General features: G+C 40.9%; 1 protein-coding gene across 12 annotated transcripts in view; it reads left to right on the forward strand.

Moving 5' to 3' along the window:
- Positions 1–24,836, forward strand: part of LOC124719084 (fasciclin-1) — a 656,083-nt gene that overhangs the window by 583,646 nt on the left and 47,601 nt on the right. For 10 of the 12 annotated variants that reach the window (XM_047244768.1, XM_047244767.1, XM_047244764.1 and 7 more), the window contains one exon: positions 8,209–8,214. The exons of the other annotated variants lie outside the window; for them this stretch is intronic. In XM_047244768.1, the coding sequence (XP_047100724.1) occupies positions 8,209–8,214 (6 nt within the window). The remainder of the gene's footprint in view (positions 1–8,208; positions 8,215–24,836) is intronic. 12 annotated transcript variants of the gene reach the window in all.

Below are 24,836 nucleotides of genomic sequence, written 5' to 3' on the forward strand. Positions count from 1 at the left end.
TAAATTGCCACAGCCTCAATGAGTTTTGATACACTGTAACGACACAGTTCTGAGCAGAGAGGCTCAGACTACTGTGCCATTGCAAATAGCTCGTTCGCAGTCTCGTAGTGTGGTCGTATTTTCTGTGAGGCAGTTTTCTAATACAGTAATCTCAATGGAGAGCATTCGGCAGGAGTAAGCAAAAGATATTGTAGAAAAGTCCTTGGAAATATCCTTAGAAGTTTCTCATTGCTGTAGGTAATTTCCCCAGAACATATTTTCTGTAGCAAAAAGTATATTTCCTGTGCTGAAAATAGTGCAACATTGGTAACTGATTATGGATCCGAGACGAATATGTCATAAGGATCTTTCAGGCGGAATTAGAAAATGAAATTTCTCCTTTCATGTTTCTCAGAATTCTTAGAATAGAATCTTTAAGAACATGCTAATTGCATAAGTGAGGCAGAAGTGAGTCGCATCCGGAAAATTCTGTCGGCAAGTGAATGGCTTGCTGTGAAAGGTGAGGTTACCATTTTGAGTCACAGTTTTAATTTGCTACGAAATATCAAAATGGCACACACTTGACTGCAGAGTGAAACACTGTAAAAAATTACATATTATCAGTGGGGAATAAATGACTGACTAATTATTGTCTTTTATCTTCTTAACAAAAAATCACTTAAGACTTTTCGAAATGCAGTTACGAACAACTGGTGGTCATTGTCAAGGGGTCGGTTGAAACTGGGAACTACATTTTGGAACGTTTTATGATTATTATCACTAAAAAAAAAAAAAAAAAAAAAAAAATCAAAAGGCAAAAGGTTCATCCTGAAGTTACACGAGTGTGACGAAAACCTCAGATGTTTTTGGCAGTCCCCCTGCTCTGTGCATCATCTACAACTAAAGTTGTAACAGTTTCAATAGCAAGGACTCGACCTTTGCAAAGGAGCTGTAGATACCCAATTCGCACCTTGTGTGACCTGTAACCTGCTTAACTCACACTGTGTCCATCTCACTGGACTGCTAAGGGACCAATCTTTTGACCTTGTACAGATGTGTGGGTTTAATATGGCACCTACAGGATAACTTGTATATATTATCATTATTATTTTATTTTTATTTTGCTGCTTTTTGCTGCAGTAGTAGAAATTAACAACAGAATTAACTAGTGTTTACCTGAGATAGCTCAGAGGTCCATAACCTTAGTTGTGACAGTCTTAATTTTTTTTAGAGAGGTTTGTAATCTAATAATGCCTGCAGACAGTCTTGTGCATGCTGTCTAGATATTCGGGGAGGGCAGCGAACTAGTGATATGCGAGCCCACGACTGTCCGTACCCCGCTACAAAATCCATTGTGTTGCGAACATTTACTCGAAACTCTGTTCTTGTGTTTCAACTATATTTGCATATGTTTCACAAACTTTATTTCTGAAGTCTTTTGATGCTTTAATAATCTATAAAGCTTGGGCCAGAAAGTAAATATTGATTTAAGATGTGTGTACTGATCTTGTAATAGAGATATAAAAAGGTACAGGTGACTGCATTGTTCCCTTATATTTTCTTTAGAATCAGATGGCCAGTAAAGTTATTTTAAGTGATTCCAGCAGACGGCTTTTGTACATGACTTTTCCCACAGGAAATTCATTTCTTTTTGAAGCTGAGTGAACTTTCATAATAACTTTGCATGAATAAAAAGAAATTAGAAATTGAATAAAAAAAGTGCTTTTGCTGCTTGACAGGAAAGAAATTTAATTAAAAAGAGAGACCAATTTTCACAGATTAATATGTGGAATGTGTAAATAAGGACTGACTGGATATAAAGTTTACAGTGATTGACAAAGTCCATGTGATTGAGAAAAAAAGGCAAAGTAATTTTAACATATTGCACTTGCACAGTCAGGATTTACAGAGAGCACTACATATGAAGATGGTTTGTGTGTGTGTGTGTGTGTGTGTGTGTGTGTGTGTGTGAGAGAGAGAGAGAGAGAGAGCGCATGTGTGAGAAAAAGGAAAAGGACTGTGTAGATCATTGCTTCAAAAGAAATGAATATTCCACATGGATTTTGTAATCATTTTGCTGATACGTACAATAGGGGTAGCTGGCTACATTGAGCACAATGTCTGAGGGAATTCTGGACCTTTGGTTACTGACTGCATGCTCTAACAATTATCCCTCTACTCAGAACAGAATGTACAGCTGCACTGTTCTGAGTAGAGACTCGTATTTGCTGACCTTAGACAGTAGAATGAGTTGCTTAGTTTGGTTTTGGAACTTCACAGTAGAGCTTTGTAAGTAGCCACGGGCACCCTGCATGCATCATCTGTGTTTCTCACTAACTCTCAAGTTTCTTGTTGCTATTTCTGTCTCTTCCTGTCAGTTCCAGTAAAGTTTCGTTTGGGCCACTGCCATGCAAGGCGTAGCACAGGTATCGATCGGGCAGTCACTGTTTTTAACGACACTCGTTTAACGTAATGAAATGGCTGTGACTGTAATTTTTTGTGTTCTCCATTAGACTGGGCACCTGTGTGAAGTAAGATATCATGTCGTAATAATTCTTGTATTACACGTAATAAACTTCAGAGTACATCCACAATATTGTTAAAACGTATTTCATACTCATGTGCTAAAGTAAAGTGTAACTCTCTATTTATTTTATAAAGTATATTATGTGAACTATGTAGCATGCAGTGGCTCAACTTTAGCTTACAAGGATGCCAAACAGAACGGATGTACTGAGGTGGTGTAAGGGACCACAAATCAGCCCTGTTAGTAATCTCAGATGAGATAATGTTATGATTCAGTGTACAATGATTAAATGTTGTGCAACTAAATGAAATACTGTATATCTGTCTGGAAATAGATGCAGTTTACTTAATGTAGTTTGGTATGCCCTGTCTCCTTCTAGGTAATGACACAGATTACACCATTGAGCCAACTCGTATGAGGCCGATCTTGTATACGATTGGTGACTTTTGCTCTAAAATGAAGTAAAGTGGCAGTACATTATTATCCTGGAATACAAATAATGGAAGAAGTACAAATAGCCACACACTGTATACAGCACGCAGTGCGGTATTTGAACTGTTGTGTTAAACCTATTAAATGTGATTGCTTAAAGAAGAAACAGCTCTGAAGCCAAACACGGTCAAACATTCTTCCAAAGGAACCACTATTATTTGTAGCAAATTCTCGTCCAAGGGATTATCAACCGATCTGTCAACACCCTCTCTGTAATGCGAAAACAGCAACTTGGAGTCGAAATGTGGAAAACGAACTTATCAAATGCAACAGCAGCAAATTGTAGGTTGTCAAATCTCTACAGGTAATGAAACTTAGTAATTTCCATGTTTCTTTCTGGCATGGGAAGTTGCTTTTCCATTATACACTGAAGCTATTTAGTAACAAAGGCTTTGAAATGCCAGCACGGACAAAATTCACTATCCATCCTGAGGTTACAATGAGAGAACCTATAACCACGAAGACACACTTGCAAGGATCTGTAGCTAAGAGTTAGTGGCCAACTGACCCCAGCATGTTTCAGCACTAGCTTCCTCCTGCTTGATGTTTTTGCCTCTTCATGTTTTTCAAGGTATTCTGGTGTCATCACCAAAACTTTCTTTTGTCACACGGCAAAGCTGTCTTCAATCCGTATCAACTCTGAATAGAGGAAACGATGTTATCTGGCAACAGCACGTCGTCTGACACTTTAACTTCAAATCATTGCAAAAAAGAAAAAAAAGGGGGGTGGGGCTGGCGGCACATTTTTGGAGTGATCTTGAATGTGGTATACAATTAGAAGTGCAAGTAAAGTGAACAGGCACCATGTCAATTTACTTGATTGCAAAGATACCGTGGCTTAATTGGTGTTTTTCATATTTGTACTTACGTATTTTGAAAATACACAGTTTAATTGATGCACTATGTAAGATCTCTCTGAAATGTGTAATTTTTGGAACAATTTGCTGTGGAAAAATGCCAGGAAATGTGATATCAGTGAATAAAACTGTTAGTGGTCGGGTATTTTCATCTGGGGGATAGTTCTTTATGTGAGAAGTGAATGGTTATTTTAAGGTTATATGGAGGTCAGTTGTAAATAGATTCAAGATCCAATTTTGGAATAAAATAGCCATCAGTTTATAAAATTAGTAAACTGCTACTCTCAGATTTAAATTTTTTTCACGAGAAGAGGAAATACCATATTCTTGACATATTGCAGAAGTAATCTATTTCACCAGATGATGTTAAAACTGTCAACTTCAGCTTATTGTTTAATCAAAACTTCTGTGTCCTAGTGCTGACCATTCATTATCTGTGCAGTACCGTGCGAGTTGTTGCATATAATCCTTCTGTTATTTGAAGTTGGTGATACAGACCCGATTAACTTTTTCTTCTAAGGGCATTGGTTTGCTATGCTTTTTACTTCTTGTTGTTATATCTCGAGTACTTATAATTCTACTCTGTGACCCAGAAGAACTGACAGAGTTGCATATCCCTAGAAAAGACCAGGTAGAACTGTTACAAAATCAACAGGAATTTTTATCACAAATTTTTTTGCACTTTTATTGTGAAACAAAGACTTTTACGCTATACGAAAATGCCGATGAACATGTGTGATTTGTTTTGATTCACAACTACTATTTTATTCTAAATGGTAGTCATCATACGTAACATAGACTCAGAGTATTTTAGATTGTATGAGATTTTCTCAATTCGGTCACTAATATTTAAAAGTATTTTGCTTGTATACTTGCTTAAAACACACATGTACCAAATGACATATTTTTCTCAAGTCCTATTTTTAAAAGTCACCTTCATAAATTTTGATTCTTAATGTATTTTGAGTAATCAAGTTTACAAATTGGTTTTGGATATAAAGTATCAGAAGATCTGCCTAAAAATAGTGTGTACCTATAGACTGAAGCATCTCCCAGATGTGCTGACCACTCCGGCACAGACTGCCCTATCATGACTCCCTCCTCAATCCAAATTCCCACTCACGCGTCAGCCTGCTCGCTATTCGTCACAGATGTTTGAGGCTCAAAAATGTCCTTGGAACCTTATAATTTCATTTGATTGAAGCACCCACATCTGGGTTTTGGGCCGTATCCCCCATTTAGTTTGGCGTCGAAGTGTTATTCTGATACGGTCGGAGAGCCTCTGCAGTCCTCTTACAGTTCGAGGGGAATATCTGTCCAGTGAGCAGGAGATGTGGGTTCGAATTTCATCCTCCGTACAAATTTTCATTCGCCACTTCAATCTGCGTACCGCAAGTTGTAAATGTTTGAGCCGTGAAAATGTCACTAGAACCGCATAGTTTCATTTGCCTGGAAGAAATTAACACTGTTTATGCTAGACAGTAGTTATATTTTCTGTGATAGATTATATTTCACAGATACAGCAAGCCATTTTTCGTCAAAGGTTGCTGGTGGTGTTCTGTTTCGTCACATAATTTCCAACCTCATCATCATCATCACACAGACACACACACACACACACACACACACACACACACACACACACACACACACACACACACACACCAATACTTTGAATTCTGTGACGGATGCTATTGCAAAATTCCTCTAAATCTCCAGTGGAGTCATTCGGATAATTTCTCAAGTAATTAGGAAGGCTCATTTGTGTTTCTCTCTCACACACTGAATGACCTGGTGCTTCAGTTCACGAAATCTATCGTGATTTGGTCCCCTGAAAGTTGGGTGCTTAGAAGTGGTGATCTACAATTTATTCTTCCTGTGGCACCGTGTATGGACGTGCACTTCTGTGGCACCAATTTTCTTCACACTCTATTGTTATTTGTGGCTTCTCTGTCGTGACTGACAATTAACTTAAAGTTCGTTTCGTATTGTCTCTATGAACCAGACGTGCACTGCAAATTTGTAGACCCACGTTTCTCGACTGTGATTTTCGTCTTATCGATCACTACAATACGTCATTATTACACCGTTAAGCAAAATGAATAATTGTAATTTCATCCTTTCAGCTCCTCAGTGTCAATTTGTTTGAAATCCGACCACGTCGGGTTACATACAAACTTCGTCATTTGTTGCTGAGCCTGTAAACCGACTTAGCGCCATTGTCGAACCTCGTGTGAACACATTTATGTTACAATTAATTGTGTCTTCTGTAGAGATGAATATTGTCGCCGAACAGGTGTCCGATTGTAAAGTCGACAGTTTCAGCTAAGTTCAGATTCGTGTGAACTGCAGTTCAAATGTGGTAGATGTTCATAAACGAGGTATGTGGAATAAATTATGGTTGGGAGCACGATGAAATTTGTTGCCACTCATCACCGAGTTCCCCTCTGGCCACACGGTTACCTCCACACCCTGTCTGCCTTTCTGAAATTGTCAAGTTAAATCCGAGTGTGACCTCAACCTGTGAATGTAAGATGGAAAAACTTTGGTCTTGTAGTCAGGTAAATATGGTATTCATACACCTCTGTGTATTCTTAAACAGTGTAAATGTCTTCAGTTCATGGGAAATATTAAAAAAAAATACATAGGATTCATTTGAGAAAGTGCTTATAATGTATTTTTAACTCTGTCATTTTAATAATGCCTTTTCCAGAGCTGGTGATTTCTTAGAGCCCTTTATGTTTTCAGTGCAGATAATACTCATCAGTCATTCAAAAAAAACTGAAGGCAGTGTAAAACTATAATGCCCTTATTGCAAAAATGAATCATTACGAGTCACTGATTTTCTTTCATTTTAGCGCAACAGAACACAATCGTACTCATTGACAATTGGGCTGAAAACAAAAAGTTGCAGTGTAATAATTCTAAACTCTAAATAACATGAAGAAGTTTTTACTAAAGCTAGATAATTGATGCTGATTATCAGAATATATGACTGTGCTACTACCAGATTAAATTCTGTCTCTTAATTGTTGTCAGCTGTTCTCTCCCCTCATTGTAGACTCGGTTAATACCAGAATTGTTCAATCAAAAATGTCTCGTGCAATTTCTGTCTCGTGCTCACTCGCTAAGAAGAAACAAATCACAAAAAATACATTCTGATTGAAGATGTGCACAACCGTGCCTAATTTCTCTAATTTATGTCTATGAAACTTCTGGCTACAAAATTTTGTATAAGAGTTTAGAATGAGTAAGTTTTGAGTGGAAATTAGCAACCACTCAGTTTCCTTAGTTTTTGAGGTGCAGCCATGAGTATGAGCAGGCAGTGATTAAAAAATGTTGTGCACTCTGGGCCCAGGAAAATTTTATATTTACTGGATGTAATAACTGTTACGTTTCAGCAGTAATTAGTGTACTAACATGATTTAAAAGTCCTTGTGCAGTTTATCAATGGGTATACATTGTTCAAACAAGTTATGACCCCCCTTTGCTTCACTCTGCACACAGCCTTTGTCTAATTAGAAAAGCAGTAGCTTTTCTCGGGGTAACTAACTCTGTCATTCAGCCTTACCTCCCTCCCTCCACATTACATTTCAGAAAGAATTTAACTAAATTTCATTTATTTCCTCTATAGGAACTGTCATAGTTTTGGTAATTCAGATCATTTATCTAGCTTTAGATACTTTTGAAGGATTTTCCCCAAGAAATGTCTCTTACTCCATGTTATGGCGTGAATATTAAAATTCACTGCTCATTGCAGTTTCTTCACACTTAAGTAATCACACCACCAAGCTGATAGCAGTATAGAATAATCTTTATAACTTAGTACACCACCAATATGAGAGAGAGAGGGAAGTTTGGCATCCTTATTCATGAAGCTGCACTCTGTATATGGCCCTTGTCTCTTCTGTGTACTTTCATCTGAAATAGTCTACCCTGTAAATTAACTGCTGTTAAACAGATATTCTTCAAACGAGTATCCGTGCTTATCAATTTACATTTCTGTTCTCTTTTAAGTGTATGTTCACAGTCTTTTCAGAACAGCTTCTTTGTTTTGTAAAATACGAGAAAAATTTGTCTTATGCTGTAATGTGCTGTGTGGTGAGAATCAATGTCTGCCTTAAAAAGATGTTTCCTGTGTAAGTATTTCTGCAATGATTAAGAAAATAAAATGCTCAATTTTTTTTAGAACACCACATTCCAGCAACTGTGTATTTCAGTTAATTTTTTCTTAATTGTTACTATTTGATGCATATTATTATATTTACACTGTTTTTCAGTGTCAATTAATGTACTTCTTCCCTTGCTTTGCATGTGACGTCGTATTGCGGACTGCATGGTGTGAAAAAATAGGGTTTTGTAAGTATTGATTTTTTTTCATTTGTAAAATTGAATAGTGGCAGTCGCTTCAGAGATACTCGGAAGGCACTTTCCTGCCGACTGGGGGTCAAATGAGGCGTACGTTCTGTGTGGCTCCAGGCAATGTTTTCTGTCGAAGCAGAAACCGGTCGTCACAAATCTTTTTCGACGCAGTTAGTTTTGTAGACTTTACAATTCCTGTGTTTCCCAGTGCCACATTCTGTAGTCTAGGCAGGTACAGTTTAACAGTATTTCACTGCCCACCACAACTCGGAGAATATTCTCCTGTGTTCGGCTGTCGACTATGAAAATCGTACTGACAGTGGCCACACGTGCCTCCTACACCACCGCTCTGCGCTCTCCAGGCGTACGCGGGCTACAGTAACTACCGTGCTACTCTCCTTCGATATAAGTTTTATACATTTTATTTGTGACACTGAAGCACTGTTATTGCTTCGATTTATAGTGTCCACCCTCGAGCGGTCGTGCCAATTTTCGTAACGTGATCAGACACGTGGCAAGATTTGTACACCTGTAAGGAATACCTGTCTTTATGTTACCTGGGTAAATGTGTGTCAGCAAAATCACAGTTTTATCTTAGTTTAATTAAACAGTGGCAAAATGAACTTACATTATATGAGCTAAATCACTATTTAATTAAACACTAATAAAACTAAATTTCACTGTCTGACTCTGGTACTGCATACAAGTTTAGCCCAACAGAATGACTGACTGGGAGCATTAAACAGTGCAGCTCCATCACCTCGTAGACAACTGTCTCGTCGTGGGACTGTGCCGGTAGGTCGGAATCTGGGGCATTTCCTCGCACAGATCTTAAAGTTTTTCTCACCGACCTCGTACGACGACTGCTCACTCGGACGTACGACGACACCACTTATCACTGTGTTAGCTGAAATCACAGCAGGGCAATAGGTACCGGCACGCAGTTGTGAAAAGACAGTGGAACGGTACGAGACACTGGGACTCCCAGCCGGCGCACTTTATACGCGGGTGCACCCGCTCGAGGGTCAGTGACGCTCCAAATGTGGGGGCGTGCCCGGTGACAGGAGGTGCGCCTTCTGACCCCCCACCTCGCACCGTGTCCTGCAGCACAGGTAAACGTACTAGTTCTGTATCGTTTTGGAGGAAGCCGGAATGGATAGTGACTATTAGTGAGTCTTCACAGGGCCAGTTGTCACAAAATCTCAAAACTATTTTATCCACTATTCTTGTAGTAATTGAAAAGCATCCAGTAGTGACGTACCTTCAATTCACTCTGACTTCTCATTATACCAGTCACTGCCAGAAACTTCTAAAAATTTATACTCGCGTAAATCCAAATGTCAGCTGCTGGAAAACAAAAATAATATGTACAGAGGTCCTGGCAGATTGGAACTGTGTGCCGGACTGAGACTCGAACTAAGGAACTTTGCCTTTGGCAGACGAGTTCTCTACCGATTGAGCTACCTGAGCACGACTCACAGCTTTACCTCGTCTCCTATCTACCGGACTTTACTGCACACTCTACTGCGGAGTGAAAACTCACTCTGGGGTAATAAGTACAAATCACTCAGCTGAGTATACTGGTAGTGGGTGCCTTTTATAGAGTGGTAGCGTTGATATATTTTTGGTAATTGATAAACACAGTTTTTCAATAATTTTGAGTTTTATTTGGTAATAAATACTGCTTTATTTCCCCCCCACCCCCCCTCCCCAATACCCTTCCCATCATTGAAACTAATATGATTCTCCTTCACTCTCACTTACTATCTCAGATTGTAATCACATTTTTGCTCAAAGGTCTGTCATTGTTTATATGGTTACAAATTTGACAGTAAATTCTTGAGCAAAAAGGATTGTGTTCTTGCTTGAGGAAGTGTCAAAGTATAGAAGAGAGACATGAGGCAAAGAAATTTTCTATGTAAGAACAAAATGAGTACATTGTCTGTCATACAATGATTCAAAAATACTAACACATCCAAAATTGCTTCTCTCTCTGTAAATGAGTCTCCATCCAGAAGAACAAGTTGCAATTTGCGTGTCAGCTATTCTCAGTTTGGGTTTGTGACCAGACTGAGAATTTTTCAACAGGTAATACATAACACACTATCTCGAGCAGACAGTCGCATGTAGATACACAAGTAATTGCAGGTGTGTACGTAGGCAGTCATTAAAAGCACAGACAAATAAGTACATATAAAAAGGAAAATAAAATTCAACTTTTCATGATAACAGTGAAAAACTCACACAGGTAACTACCCTCAAATACCTTCGAAGCTATACTTTGGTGGACAGATGTAGTAAACTGGACGTGTAAGTGAGAATAGCCCAGCAAACTGAATCGGTTCTCAAAAAAGATACCTCGATTGTTATTTGTCACGGGTTCTCTCGATATATGTTAAGCGTGGCAGATGATTAAAAAAAATGGTATATTTGCAGATATACAATAAACATTCTGAAGTGATATAAATAATTCAGTGAGTAGGATACTGTGGCGCCAGCACAGGGCTTACAACATATCACTTGAAAGCAACATCATCTGGCTTCTGGTACACAACTATTATAAATGCATGATTTTACCATCACAAGATGCAGGCTTACTAAAGAACCCATAGAATGTAAGCAAAAGAAAGACAGCTGTTCAAAACCGGAATAATACTGCAACTTCTCTGTTTTCACAAGAAAGAGAACAAAAGAAAAAAAAGGAACTGTAGACTCATCAGTAACCTCTCTATGATGTACAAAGCATTCATTAGAATTATAAACAACCACATTGAAAAAAATATTGGATTTTGAATGAGCAGGTGAGCAAGCTGAAAATCTTAGACCAGTGCAAAGTGTATGAATTACCACTTTCCCTGGGATTCAGTTTTACAGAAAGTTCTCGATTCAGTTTCAGCAAATTGTTATCTCTTAGGAAACGAAGCACCGATGTAATCTGTGTTCGATTACTGAAGAAAACACGTGACAGTACTACAGCTACCGACATTAATTGATTGTCATTGAGGGCAATTCAGAATTTAAAATCAGGCGAGCAGATTCTACACAACCAAATCTACTCTCAGCAGACACAGAGAAGCTTTTCAGTCTAAAGTTGGGAAAATGGCAAAGAAATGCAGATTAATGGAATGTGTCCTAACTGCCATAATTTTGTTGATGATATTGTACAGGTTGCCTCTAATATTAAGCACTAATGGAAGATATTAGTAGAACTGGCTTAATAATAAGCCTTAAAGTCATTCAAAATTTATCTATGACTGACACATTAAAAAAGAGAAGAAAATAGTACTAATTAACAATGGAGTCATAACAGCAGATCATAAGGTTTAGAAAGTAAGTCAGTTGAAGATGGAAGGACAAGAAAAGAAACAAACAGAAGAATAAATATGGCTCAGGATGATTTTGATGATCTAAACAGATTTTTCAAAATGAAGATTCCAATTCCTCTGAAATTTAAAGTTCACATTTGGTACATATATCACCAATTTGGACTTAGCAACAGTGAGATAAGAGGTCTAAAGTAAAAACGTGTTCAAAAAAACAGTGGCGCGAGGTGGGTGTCGGAAATTACCGGGAGGGACAGGAAGATGAACAAACGGATCAGGGGGTGGCACAGGGTGAAGATGTAATTGTGACCAAAAAAAATATGGAGACATTTGGCAGATGCAGCCAGGCAAACAGGTGGTTTACACACCGACCGAGTTATTCGCCAGACTCCGAGATGCACTAAAATATCGAGACAGCGACGTAATGGAATTGGGTAGGCAGTAGGTGGGTGACACGTGGAAGTGAATTGGTGTCTGAGACTGGGCCTCTGGCACTGACAGATGAAATTTTAGCCAGAGAAGTACACGCTGCACCGTTCCCTAAAGCCCGTAAACAAAAATTGCTACCTCGGCACACTGGTACAGTGTTTATTTAACCCAGAAAAGAGCTTTCTTATTGAGTTTCTGTCTACAAATTTTGTTTAAAGGGAAAATAAACATTTTGGAGCTCTTAAACATAATGCGTCAATGGAATGATCCATTGTTTGACAAACCTGTCAAAAAAATAACACAAAGGTTTCTATGGAAGGTAAATACGTGACCTATATTAACAATGCAGAAAGTAAAAAAAATTACATTCCGAGATGTTTCATGGACAGCACTCCATCTAGGCGAACACTTGAAAATGGGACAATTGCCGAAATGAGCTTGTCGTGAACTCGTGTAAAAACGACAAGAAATTTTGGAACTCCTTATCGTGTCATCCTACTGCACACAGAGTATATCTACAAGGAGTAGTTATAAAGTTTTAACTGTCACCTCAGAAAATAAAGCTACATAACGAATTGTTCATTTAGTCACTCACCGGCAGTGTCCGCAGTCCCGGTACATGTCGAAATCCCCACCCCACAGTACAACCACTAGAGGAACCGAAGCGAAATGCTACAGTCTGTCGATAAAGTGGTGTATTGTGCCAAATTCGTTTTTGGCAGTAGCAGAAATGTGGCAGCTCTGTAAGGCCAACCCAAATGACTTCTTCAGTTCTCTGGATTGGCCCGACAAGGCCGGAACATTTCTGGTGTCGCCGAAAACAAATTATTGCACAATACGCTATCTAATCGTTGTGCCATACCGCTTTGTTTTGTCTTCTCTAGTGGTGTGTCAGGGTGTGGGATTGAAAATGTACATCTGCAAACAGAGGGAAAAAACTAACTAACTAAATAATTAATATTTTAAATGTGATATTAAGACTTGATGGCTACATCTCACAGTTAATACTGTTGCCCCATTTAAAAGGAACTACGAGTCTGTAATCTTGCGACGAATAATAGGCGTCAGATGTTTGTATATAAATGGAAAGCCTACCTCGAGTTCGACTCATTTTGCTGTCTATAAAAATTCCTCACGATAGTTTAGATGTCCCTCTCGCTTTACAATTAGCCGTTATGTGATCGAGTGGCTCGGGTTGAGACTGTCCCATGAACCTGAAAAAATAAGGCAGGAAGGAAAACGGCAAGGAAAATCATTTTCACTACGTAATAAATCCTCTAACAATAATTGAACTGAAGTTGATGTCAGACAGTCAGTTATATTCTGACTGCTCAGCACTATTGGCGACAGAAAAACGAATCCAGATTACTGTGACAGAAAAATGAGTAGCCGAGAAGAAACAGTGTTTTTTCCTGAGCTATTTCTTATCTCCTCCTGTGAAGCCATATCAAAATGCACCATCAACTGACAGGGAACACTACTGTTCATAATGCTTTGTAACTGTGTTTGTTATATCACAAACCAGTTTCAGGCTTTTCGGATTATGGGGAGACTGATAATAGTCGCAGTTTCAGCAGAAATAGCGGCAGGACTGACTGGAATACTGTACGGCACTGCAGAAGTTACATTATTGTAAATGTCGATGTTATTGACATTGTATGCCCAGTAGGGTTTTGAAAACGAGTATTTGTTTGAAAGATATACCTTAGTAATGTCGTGAGAGACAGAATTTTATAGTTGCAAATAATACATAAATTTAACTTTAAAAAAGGAAAATATTAATTGTGTGTTCTGACAACTACATTTTAGGAAAAACTCGGTTCCTAAAATTTACCTTTTTATGTCAATACAGTGTAGTATTCCGCTCTCGTGATTAATTTTATTAAACACTTTCCCCGTAACACGTAGCACCCTATTTCACTCTGAAGGCTGCGTCGATTCACTGCGAGTCACTAAGAGCATTTTGGAGACACCTGGATCAATGACTGTTCAGCTGGTGCCCACAGCACACGGAGATCGGTCAGAGCTGCACTCGAGCTACAGATATCTCACCGAGTGACGACCCAAATGTGTTCAGTAGGATTGAAGTCAGGGAAAATACAGGGGCCACATGGCCGCTCGTGTATAAGGAATGTTCCTCAAACAATTCTGGTAATTTTGGGAGCAGTAGCGCGGTCCACTGTCCGGACGACTTACACGACGACCGGGGTGCTGCAACCGAACACACTGATTTCTGACGAGAGGCTAGGTTTGCCTACTGTTCGCCAGGGGGAGTTGAAGGCAGGGGTATAGGTAGCCCATTTTATCAGGTGTAAACAACCCGCACACAATAATGCCTGTACCATCTGGTGGGTGGGTCCTTTACTGTTTGACCTGCTCATTGAAGAAGGAAAGACAAAAACGTTCAGTAGTGGGTTCAATATTCGAGGTGCGAGGAAACTGGTGATCTTCACTGTTGCCGTTGCTATCTGCACTGAAAGTAAAGAAGAATTACAGGACCCATCCAATGGGACGAACAGTATAGTGAGTGCGCATACTACGGATCAGAGCAAGCCAAGGAGAGGTGATACTGATGAGGAGTACTGGTGACCACAAAGTAGTCGAAGTTAAGAATTCTGCTGCCACGGGAGCAAAGGCTGTATGACGAATGAAATGAGGAGCACCTAGGGAGCAGAATGACAAAATCAGAGACAGCATTCCTTGTCGAAAGAAGCCAACTAGTCCGTACATCACGACGTAAACATTGCTCTACATACTCTTCCGCATTTGCTATCACCTCGTCAGGTTTTATTTCCCGTACAGCTTCAGCCGCGTACAGTGGGGTACAATAATAACCTTACGTTTTACACGGCAGTGAAGAGTTGCAGATAATAATGTGGAAGCTTATTTGTTTCTGATCGACATTCCACAACTGGTTGTTAATAATGATTCATTTAATATGTTTCGATTTGCGTTACTTTAACCCTTCTCACGGATAGGTATTTGAAAATGCTGGAATTATGAAATTATCCGTGACAAAAATACTGAATTAAAGCATTTGGAAGCAGATGAACATTACACCTGCAGATAATTAATAAATTCGCCAAATGGCAGACAGATAATATAACTTTAAATCCCATTTAAATTTTACTACTCTTTCTCCTGTTCTTTGCGCACCCACTGTAGACATTACTACGCTCGTGCTAATCTCCGTGCCCCTCGGTACGGGGTGAGCGGAGTCGGCTGTAACCCACACCGAGGAGACGGTTCACACCCCCCTCGCCCTCTATGCGGCAGTACGCGAAAAGCCCGGTCCCTCTACGATTTCAGAAATGGAGCGTCCCACACGTAGAGCACACGGCTTATCTCGTCTGTCCTCCGGTTGACGGCACCGCTGAAACTAATTACAGAATTGCCTTACCTCACGTACTTGTGTACGATGATCTCGTGCAGATTAGAATATAGTCTGGTGCCTGTTCTCAAACCTCGTGTAGGTCACTGTTTAAAACAATTAGACACACATCGCCGACCTCAAAATAGATTAATTCTTACACGGAGTCTTTCGTGAAAATAATGGCAGCATTCGTAAAAGCAAAATAACATTAAGAACTAAAACAGCACCCACTATCCACAACTTAACATAGCTCTTGAACGGAAAGGATGAAAGTAAACAGCCAAAAAAATATTTGCCCACCTCCCTTGTGAATTACATATAGAAGTGGATAATGAAAGTATTTTTAAAAAAAAACTAAAATCAGTTCTGCTTGACAGCTGCTTCTACCCTATCGATCAGTTTCCTGTACGAAGTTGGGTTGCGTTTATCACATTTTATTGCAGATTTAGATACATAAATCTAGTTATGTAGTGGGCTGCAAGTAGCAACGTTTTCACATAAGAAACGGAGTCTTATTTGTAAATCTCCTGACGCGTTACACATTATAATGTGTCGTTGAGAAACTGATTGCGGAACGTGCCAAGAAACTACAGTAAACTGAACAGCGTGAAGTCTGGGGGAAGGGGGGAGGTGGTCTTTACGCTCTCACTGACATGTCAGTGATCTCGACTGTATAATGTCTCCTTTCGTCACACTCTGACTTCGTTTGAAGTTTATACTGTCAGTTCTCTAGTGATGGTACCCTAAAAATGACTGAATAGGTGTTTTGTTTTTGCCATTATCATCATATTCTGCAAAACACTATCAGAAATTTCAGTTTATCTGCCACCACATCTACTTGCATGTGTAATTTTTCTCACCAAATTTTATGTGTAGATTATTGCTATTCAATTTGTGATACTCTCACTCTGTTGTCATTGTGAGTGAGAGTCATCCTTCTAGTAGCTGGTGTCTGTAAATGATCCGCAGATTTCATTGCCTGGAGTGCTAGTAATAGTTGTAAACAGAGGCGATTGTGGCATCAGTCAACAAGTGTCTGGTATGTTGACACGTATTGGCTGACTGGGTTCACTAGTCTGAGCAGACGCGCAGGGCAGGAAATGCTCGTACATTTACCTCACTGAAGCCACTGCCAGTAGGAAAATTACTGAGTTTTTTTTGTTATGACAGGGTCCAGAACTCCTGACTCTGCTTGAATTGGCATCAGATTTTTTTCCCGAGGGTCTCGTTTTGTACACGTAAACAAAAATCTTTGTCTTCTCAAACGTTATCAGATACGAATCGGCCAACAGTGTGGGTACCAGATCACTTATTATTGGCTTCAGAAATCTGCTAGCTGAAAATAAAAAGCTTCGTACAATCGCTTAATTCACACACACTCTTGTGTCTACACAAGTTGATACCTGCGTCTTTTTCATTATTATTCTTTTTTATGTAAGTAATGTTTTGGAAAATCTTTTGTTTCATTTTGTGTGGCAAATTTTTATGTCTTTACATTGAAGTCACCTAAAATTAAAAATATTTGTAAAATTACTATGAATTAGATTTTTGAAAATCCAGGAGAGAAAAAGGTGAGTGGGAGTTATTTAAAACTGTTTCTGGCCCTAGAGTGTGGACTTCTGGGCCCATTATTAATTAGTTTTTATCTGTCTCCCTCTGCCTGCTATATTTTTAATATGACACTCAACTGTCTGTCACTCACAGGCATTGACCTAAATGTGTATTTTGAGAAATTATTTGAATGTGTTAGTACATTTTTTAACTAAAACTACATATTGATAAAGTGTTATACCTCGTGTAAATCTACGAATAAAGTTGTTTAATGAAATTTATTGAGAAATAACTGATTCCTGTTATCTTTTGGTGAATTCTACACAGAACATTTTTTTAATGAAAAATTTTTTAAACTGATCTTTTTTCTGCTAGCGTAATTTTGATATTTTTGTCTTTTACTGTAATACATATTTTTGTGGTTGTCTTTTTTCATTATCTGATTATATGGTTGCAGTTGAATAATTTCCAGTAATTATTGTAGTTACTTACTGTGATAATTTTGCATGCACCCTATTTTGAGTTACTGCATGCTTACTTTTCTACAAATACTTGTTAATTTTTTTGTGTTTGTTTTTCGAAATCTGTTTCATTTTGATATGTCAATTCACTGATGACAGTATGTCCAGAGTGCTGAAAATACAGTTTTGTGGCATGGGAGTGATCGTTCACAGGCAGTTGGAATAAAGAATTTTGATTTGTGAGATGGATAGGAATCTGCCATCTTGCATATTAATTAATATCATTGAGCATTCCTACAGCATAGCTGAAAGATTTAAGATTTTAAAAATACAGACGGAATTAATAGTTTCAGTGTATTATGAAAGTAGTTGACACAGTAGACATTGGCAACAAACTGGTTGCTGTAAGAAGTTAAATCATTTCCTTTGTTATTCCATTTCATATCCTCATATCACCCCCTGTCATTCCATGTTTCCAGAGCTGTGGAGCGGAACAAATCCTCAACCAGCCACTGGAGAGTAGGCTTTCACCAGATAAGGGCACAGAGAGTGACAACCAGTTGCTTCCTCAGTAGTTGCCCAGCTGCGCTTAATGGTATCAACATTTATGTGGAGTAATAAAATTCTATCCAAGGAAATCCTTTGTCAACAGAATAATAGATACTGTTACAAAAGTGTAAAAGAATGGATGAAAGTTGCTGAATTAATTACAATGTATAATCAATGGTAGACGAGTGGTCAGCATGACAGAATGTCAATCCTAAGGGCCCGGGTTTGATTCCCAAACGGGTCGGAGATTTTCTCCACTCTGGGACCGGGTATCGTGTTGTCCTTATCATCATTACATCCCCACCGACACGCAAGTCATCGAAGTGGCGTCAAATCGAAAGACTCGCAACCGGCGAACGGTCTACCTGATGGGAGGCCCTAATCACATGACATTTATTATTAATCTGATGGTGTCTAAGTAGATATGTTACACGAAGTACAAGAATCATTAGTCTGTGACTCACTGAAGGAAGTGTAAGAGGATAATCACCAGGTGGACGGTCAGAATACTATCCCCGACCGTTAACAACTCGCGTGCAAAGCAGAGGTTGTCAGCGTGCACTTGTGCCGTGGCACTCAGCTCGGAGGTAGTCAGTTCGAATCTCGGTGCCGGAAGAAATTTTTGCTGACGGTGTTTAGCCGGCAAGTAGAGGAGAGAGGACCTCACTCGCAAACTTTTGCACCGGTGCCCCGCATTAAAATTCAAACCTCTCCCCAGTACCTCACAGAATGAGCTCACGACACACTGTCGATAGATATCTTTCTGCCCGATGAGGACGTCGAGCCTGGCAGTCCCCCGGTGCATTCAGGGAGAGGAGTAGGCTGTATGCCAGCATCTGTTTACAAACTCTCCTTTCTATCGTCGGCATACAAACTAGACACGATACTACATTATGTACACACTCAATACATTCACCTTCATTTAGAAACACTACTAAACTTAAGCCTCTCCCATGCATTAATTGTTTAAATAACACGGGATGCACCCGAAGAATTCCGTTGACGGCTGCCGATATTTTGACAGACAAACACCCTACCTTTTTTTTGAGGTACCAGTACAGTGAAAGATTGTGGCGGATTTCAGGAAAAAAAAAAAAAAAAAAAGAAAAAAAAAGTGCACGCTAGAACATCTGTGCTGTTATTATTCCGTAAGATGACCGGTATCGAGCTGGCCGTAAGATGACCGGTATGGAGCTGGCAGTCTGTGACACCAGATTTTCTGGTATGTTGTGGGTGAGTGTGATGCTTATGTTACATATGCCGGTCCTCCTAAGGTTTGAAGGTTCCACAGTTGCACGGGATACGGCTGCCACCCACATTATGCAAACTGAGATCGTCCATCGCCGATCCTAATCGTAGACGGTGATTTCTGCAAAGCGTGACCGATTCTCTCAGAAATGCTACCTGCACGAGGCAAAAAGGATGTAGGTGCCACCTCATTATTTTTGACACCCGACCGATTTGCTGACGGTCAGTAGTGCCGACCCGGACGGTGACGACTGTCGGTCCGGAGGTACAGGTCGGTTCGAGTCGGCTTCCCGTTAGTGGCGTTGTATGCAGAGGAAGAATACCGTTCCGATTAAGCAGCCAAACCTACCTTTCAGGGTTAGCTGACTGTGCTGTGCAACTCGGCTTCAATTTTTACAATTTAATTTGTGTATTAGTTGATGAGCTGCAGTGCTTAAAACAAGATTGGAATTCCAGTTCAGCTACATACATTTATGTTTCCTACAGTTTCTCCAAGTTATGATACAGAGTGAACTGGTTGTACAAGCTCAGTCATAAGCACAGCAAATTGCAGGCTAAGAGTGAAATGTTGGATCCTGGGAAAGTGCAGTTGTGTTGAAAAGAGACTGTACAAAACACTCATATTGTGAATACTGCTCAAGCGTTTGGAATCTGTATCAGAGTGGACTAACAGGGGATATGGGGTGAACTGAAAGAAGATTGTGCAAATGCTCACTTCCTCTTTTGACTGGTGAGAGAGTTTAAAGCTGCTTAGAAAATTCTAAGATCTGTTCAAAAATGGCTCTAAGCACTATGGGGCTTAACATCTGAGGTCATCATTCCCCTAGACATAGAAGTATTCAAATCTGTGACCTCAGCAGCAGTGCAGTTCCAGACTGAAGTGCCTAGAACCACTCGGCCACAGCGGCCGACTCTAAGATCTGTCCTTATGCGTATTTCTTATATGAAGACTGTACCGAAAGAAAGGTTCCCATATTTTTTACAAATAGAAAACATTGCCTGTTGTCATTATTTTATACATTGTCGAAAACCTTACACTTTTGTCTATTTTTCAACATAGTCTCCATTTTTATTACTCACTTTTGAAGACAATGCTCCAGCTTTTGTGTTCCTAAGTCGAAGTAGTCTCGCACCGACCCATCGAGGAAGTGTGTGACCACTGCTCGGACTTCATTGTCGCTCTCGAAGCGTTTGCCAACTAAGTGTTCCTTTAGCTCGGGGAACAGGTGGTAATCGCTGGGGGCTAAGTCTGGGTTGTAGGGGGGATGGGGCATAACAGTCCACCCAAATTTCTTGAAAAGCTCCCGTGTTTGACCAGCATCGTGGGGTCAAGCGGTGTTGTGAAGAAGCACTACTCCCTCCTTCAGTCGTCTTCTGCGGCGACTCTGGATTGCTCGCCAGAGTTCGGTCAGTGTTTCACAATATCTGTCCGAGTTTATTGCCGTCCCAGGTTGCACAAAATTGACGAGTAGTACCTCCCTTCCGATCCCAAAACCCAGTTGCCGTAACCTTTCCTGCCGACTGCGTCTGTTTGAATTTCTTTGGTGGCGGTGAACTGGAGTGACGCCAGTGACGAGACTGTCGTTTCGTTTTGGGGGTGTAATGAAACACCTAAGTTTCGTCTCCCTCGACGATAGAGTCCGACAACTTCTCGTCGCCTCCCAGCCCACACTGTCGAGGAAACTTCTTGGGACACTCGAGGTGTCGCTAGCTGTGACCGCCAATCAGCATCCGGGGGACCCGGAGAACACACCTCGTGATAACCCAGAGTTTCTGTTAAAATTCTTTCAAGTGTGCTGCGGGAAGCTTCAGAAATGCGTTCGACGAGTTCACGGGCAGTGACGCTCCGATCTCGGAGCAGCTCACTGTCGGTCTTCCGGACAGTCACATCTGAAACCGGCAGTCTTCCACTCCGTTCTTCACCGTGAACTACTTCGCGACCCTCGGCAAAAGCCCTGCACCGTTCACATACGTGCCGAACGAACGTGCACTCTTCACTGTAAACCTCAGCGAGTTGCCGACGAATCTCCACGGGCGGTAACTTCCGTAACTTCCTCGCGTGGAGAAACCGGATCAGTGCGCGAACCTCGCAGTCGGCAGGAGCGGCGATCGGCACTTCCGCCTCTGACGGCTGCCGAGCCGACGCCGAGCGACGTACGAATCGCGAACAGGTGGGCTCGAGAGTGGAGGAACCCCTGCGCACGGCACTGTCGTCGGATTTAGCCCGGCACCTTCCCTAGACGTCGCAGCTCGTCGGGAACCTTACTTTCGATACAACCCTCGTATCTATAACGTACGAGGGTCAGAACTTTAATAGTGGGAACTATTTATTTACAGCTCGTACAAAATAGATACGCGTTTCAATGTTTCACCGATCTTCAAAGTAGTCACCGGCACCGTGTATAACCCGTTGCCAGAGACGTGGAAGTCGTCGGATACTCTCGGCAGTGCCAGTCGTGTCGACAGTTCGAGCGGCACCGTCTATTGCCCCACAAATTTGTAGCCGTTCCGAAGCGAGTGCCGTGAAGTGTCAGAAATAGAGTCGAACCCACGAAGGCCTGAGGCGGGAGAGTGCAGTAGGTGGTACAGCACTTAGCAGCCCCATCAGTCAAACAAATTACTAACAACCCGCACTGTACGTGCTCGAGCACTGTTGTGCAAAATGACGGTCAGGTCCTGCAGAAAGTCTCATCACTTCTGTCTCTGTGCCGTTTTTCATTCCCTGTACGTGTCCGAGTTTGAGTTCCGTCTCTAACGGTCACATTATTGACAGTACATTACAGCTGTAATCTACCTTCCGAATAAATTCGGCAAGTGTGACAGACACGTTTTTGGGATAGGTCGTGACCAGTTTACTTCTCCGCTTTTGTCCGACAGGGTGAATAGGTGTAGTCTCGAACTCTGATCTTCCTTCACACGCACCCGGTTTTGCCAGTGCAGATTGTGTAATACGCACTTTGTCAATTAAAACACTACACGCTTGTTAAGGCTGTTCCGCACCACTGTGGGTGGGCAGCTGCCACTTACACCGGCACACTGCAACAGCTGGGTGGCCGAGGGGCGAGGGGCGAGTGCCTGGACCAACCAAGGGAACTTTATAATGTGCCTTTTCATTTTACCAGTTCTACTCACTCTCTCTCTCTCTCTCTCTCTCTCTCTCTCTCTCTCTCTCTCTCTCTCTCTCTCACACACACACACACACACTGAAAAGCTGTGTAGTGATAGCCAGTATTTCAAAAAAAAATTGTACTAAAGTCTTCACTTTATAGTGTAACATACTTTATAATGTGTGTCAAATCTCTGTATATTTTTGAAGAATGGTTATTGATAACAAAATTATTACTGGACGTATTAAACAGCCGGTATGTGGTTCTCGGTGTCAAATGCATTCTTAAATTTTAAACGAGACAAAAATGCTTTATTGTCAGATGTCATGACTTTTGAGATGGACTGTAGTTTCCTTTTCTGCTCCTTTCTTTGTCTACTTTCGTGTGACTGCACTGCAGTTAAGATAATCTCCTCCAACTCTCGAACAGCTTTTTCAGTTCGTTTGCCCAACCACTATACAAACAGTGTTGTAAAACACATTTTTCCAAACCAATATATATGCCAAAAACTTTCACGTACATGCCACTATGGAATAATTCTTCAAAATGCATAAATTCCCGGGCATTTATGAATTTTGGGCATTTGCCCGAGCATTTATCTCGGGTATTTGTCCCAGGGATTTTACACCACTGGTTCAGCTATAGACACATTCACAATGTTGCACTGTAATGGAGCGAGCATAGGAGGAGGAGGGAAGTAGTGGAAACCGTAGGAGGATGCTGAAGCAAATAGTGTGAAATAAAGGCAGGCGGAGGACAGAAGAGTGAAAGAGTAAAGGACAGAGAGGGTCGTGGCGACGAGGAAATTAATACCGAGAGTACAGACCCGGCAAGGAAGTATAGAGTTTTTCGAAGCCCTCTGACATTGATTTTAAAAACCGTATTCTTTACTTTTTTAAAGAAAAATAATACAGTTTAAAGAACTCGAAGCACAAGTAAAAACAGTGTAATTCCAGTTCGAGCGCGATGCCGTTCCAGTGACGGCACTTCTCGTTCGGGTATTGTCCGAGGTAGGTGGAAAAATTGTCCTCCGAATTTCCGAGTCCAAATATCTCGAGAGCTGTGGCTTCCAAAAGGACTACGATAATTAACTGTTTTTCAGAGAGAGTCATACTGACCTTTTCGGTAGTCCGTAAAGAATAATCGGAGAGTGGAAGGTCCGGTGAGCCGATACACGTCCCCCGGCTACCGAGTACAGCATTCGGAAAAATATTCTTTTAAAAGTGTCACATTTTCTCTTAAGCTTTGGCACGGAACACCGTCCAGTCGAATCTGGACCCTATTTAATGCAGTCTCAATGCACCCACTATAATAAACCATTTGTATTGTCGTAAGCCGACACTGAGAGGTGACAGTCTCAGCCCAGTCCGATCCACTGCCGTACAGCTCACTACGTAACGGGTTCGAGGGATGTCCTGTCAGTTAGTTACCGACTGTTTCTGGCAATTCTGTTTGTTTTTATCAGTGCTCTTCAGTCTGTGGACTAGTTTGACGCTAGTCCACACTGTGCAGATCTCTTAACCTCCGTGTAACTACTACGACCTCAATCGAATCGGGGCTAGTTTCGGCTCTACAATCCCTCCACTTCCCTCTGTTACCGAATTAACTATTCCTCGCCACATCGAGACCTGCCCCACTGGCCGATTCCTTCTTTTAGCCGGGTTGCTCCGTAAATTTCTTTTCAGTTCTGTTCCTCTTCATTAGTTACCCAATCTGTCCATCTAATCTCCCTCACTCTTTTTTAGTAGCACATTAGAAAAGCTTCTATTCTCTTCTCATCTGTGCTGTCTGTCACCCTCATCTCACTTCCATTCGAGGCTACATTCCAGACAAATACTTTCAGATAAGACTTACTAACAAATACATTTCTTTTTAGTATTAACATATTTCTCTGTACCGTAAATGCTTTTCTGCTCTTGCCATTCTGCATTTTGTATCTTCCCAACTTCTGCTATTGCCACTTATTTTGCTTCCCACATAACAAAACCCACGTACTGCTCCCAGTGTCTCATTTCCTAATTTCCACAATATCGGCCGAGTTGTTTCGTCTTCACCCCATTGTCCTCATTTTACTATTGTCGATTTCATCTTATAACCTCTTTTCCGGACACTGTCTGCTCTACCGGACGGATCTTCCGAGTAATTTGCCATCTCGGACAGAGTTACAGTGTCAGTGGCAGACCTCCAAGTTTGTATTTCTTCTCCCTGAACTTTATCCTGTTTCCACACTTCTCCTCAGTTTGGTTCGCTGCGTGCTCGACCTACAGACTAGTACTGTGGGAAACGGGCTAAGTCCCCGTCTCTGTCACTGCCTCTCTGTCGCGGCCTTTGCCGGTACCGTAAGAGCGCGGGCAGGTTACGAGGTTCCGTGCATTTCTGTTACTCGAAACCTCTGTATACGGTCATTTCCTTCTGGCTCTAGTGCGACATTCGTAACGGAGAAAATTGACAAACTCTCCTCCGTGAGGTGGACAGAGAGAGAGTTCGTCACACTCCCGAATGGCAAAGTCTGGCATCTGCAGCCTACTGAGCTCTTTCGATGTTTTCTAGTCTTGTGACTGCCTCACAATGTTATCTT

The sequence above is a fragment of the Schistocerca piceifrons genome, chromosome 10, assembly GCF_021461385.2.
Source record: "Schistocerca piceifrons isolate TAMUIC-IGC-003096 chromosome 10, iqSchPice1.1, whole genome shotgun sequence".
Classification (NCBI taxonomy): Eukaryota; Metazoa; Arthropoda; class Insecta; order Orthoptera; family Acrididae; genus Schistocerca; species Schistocerca piceifrons.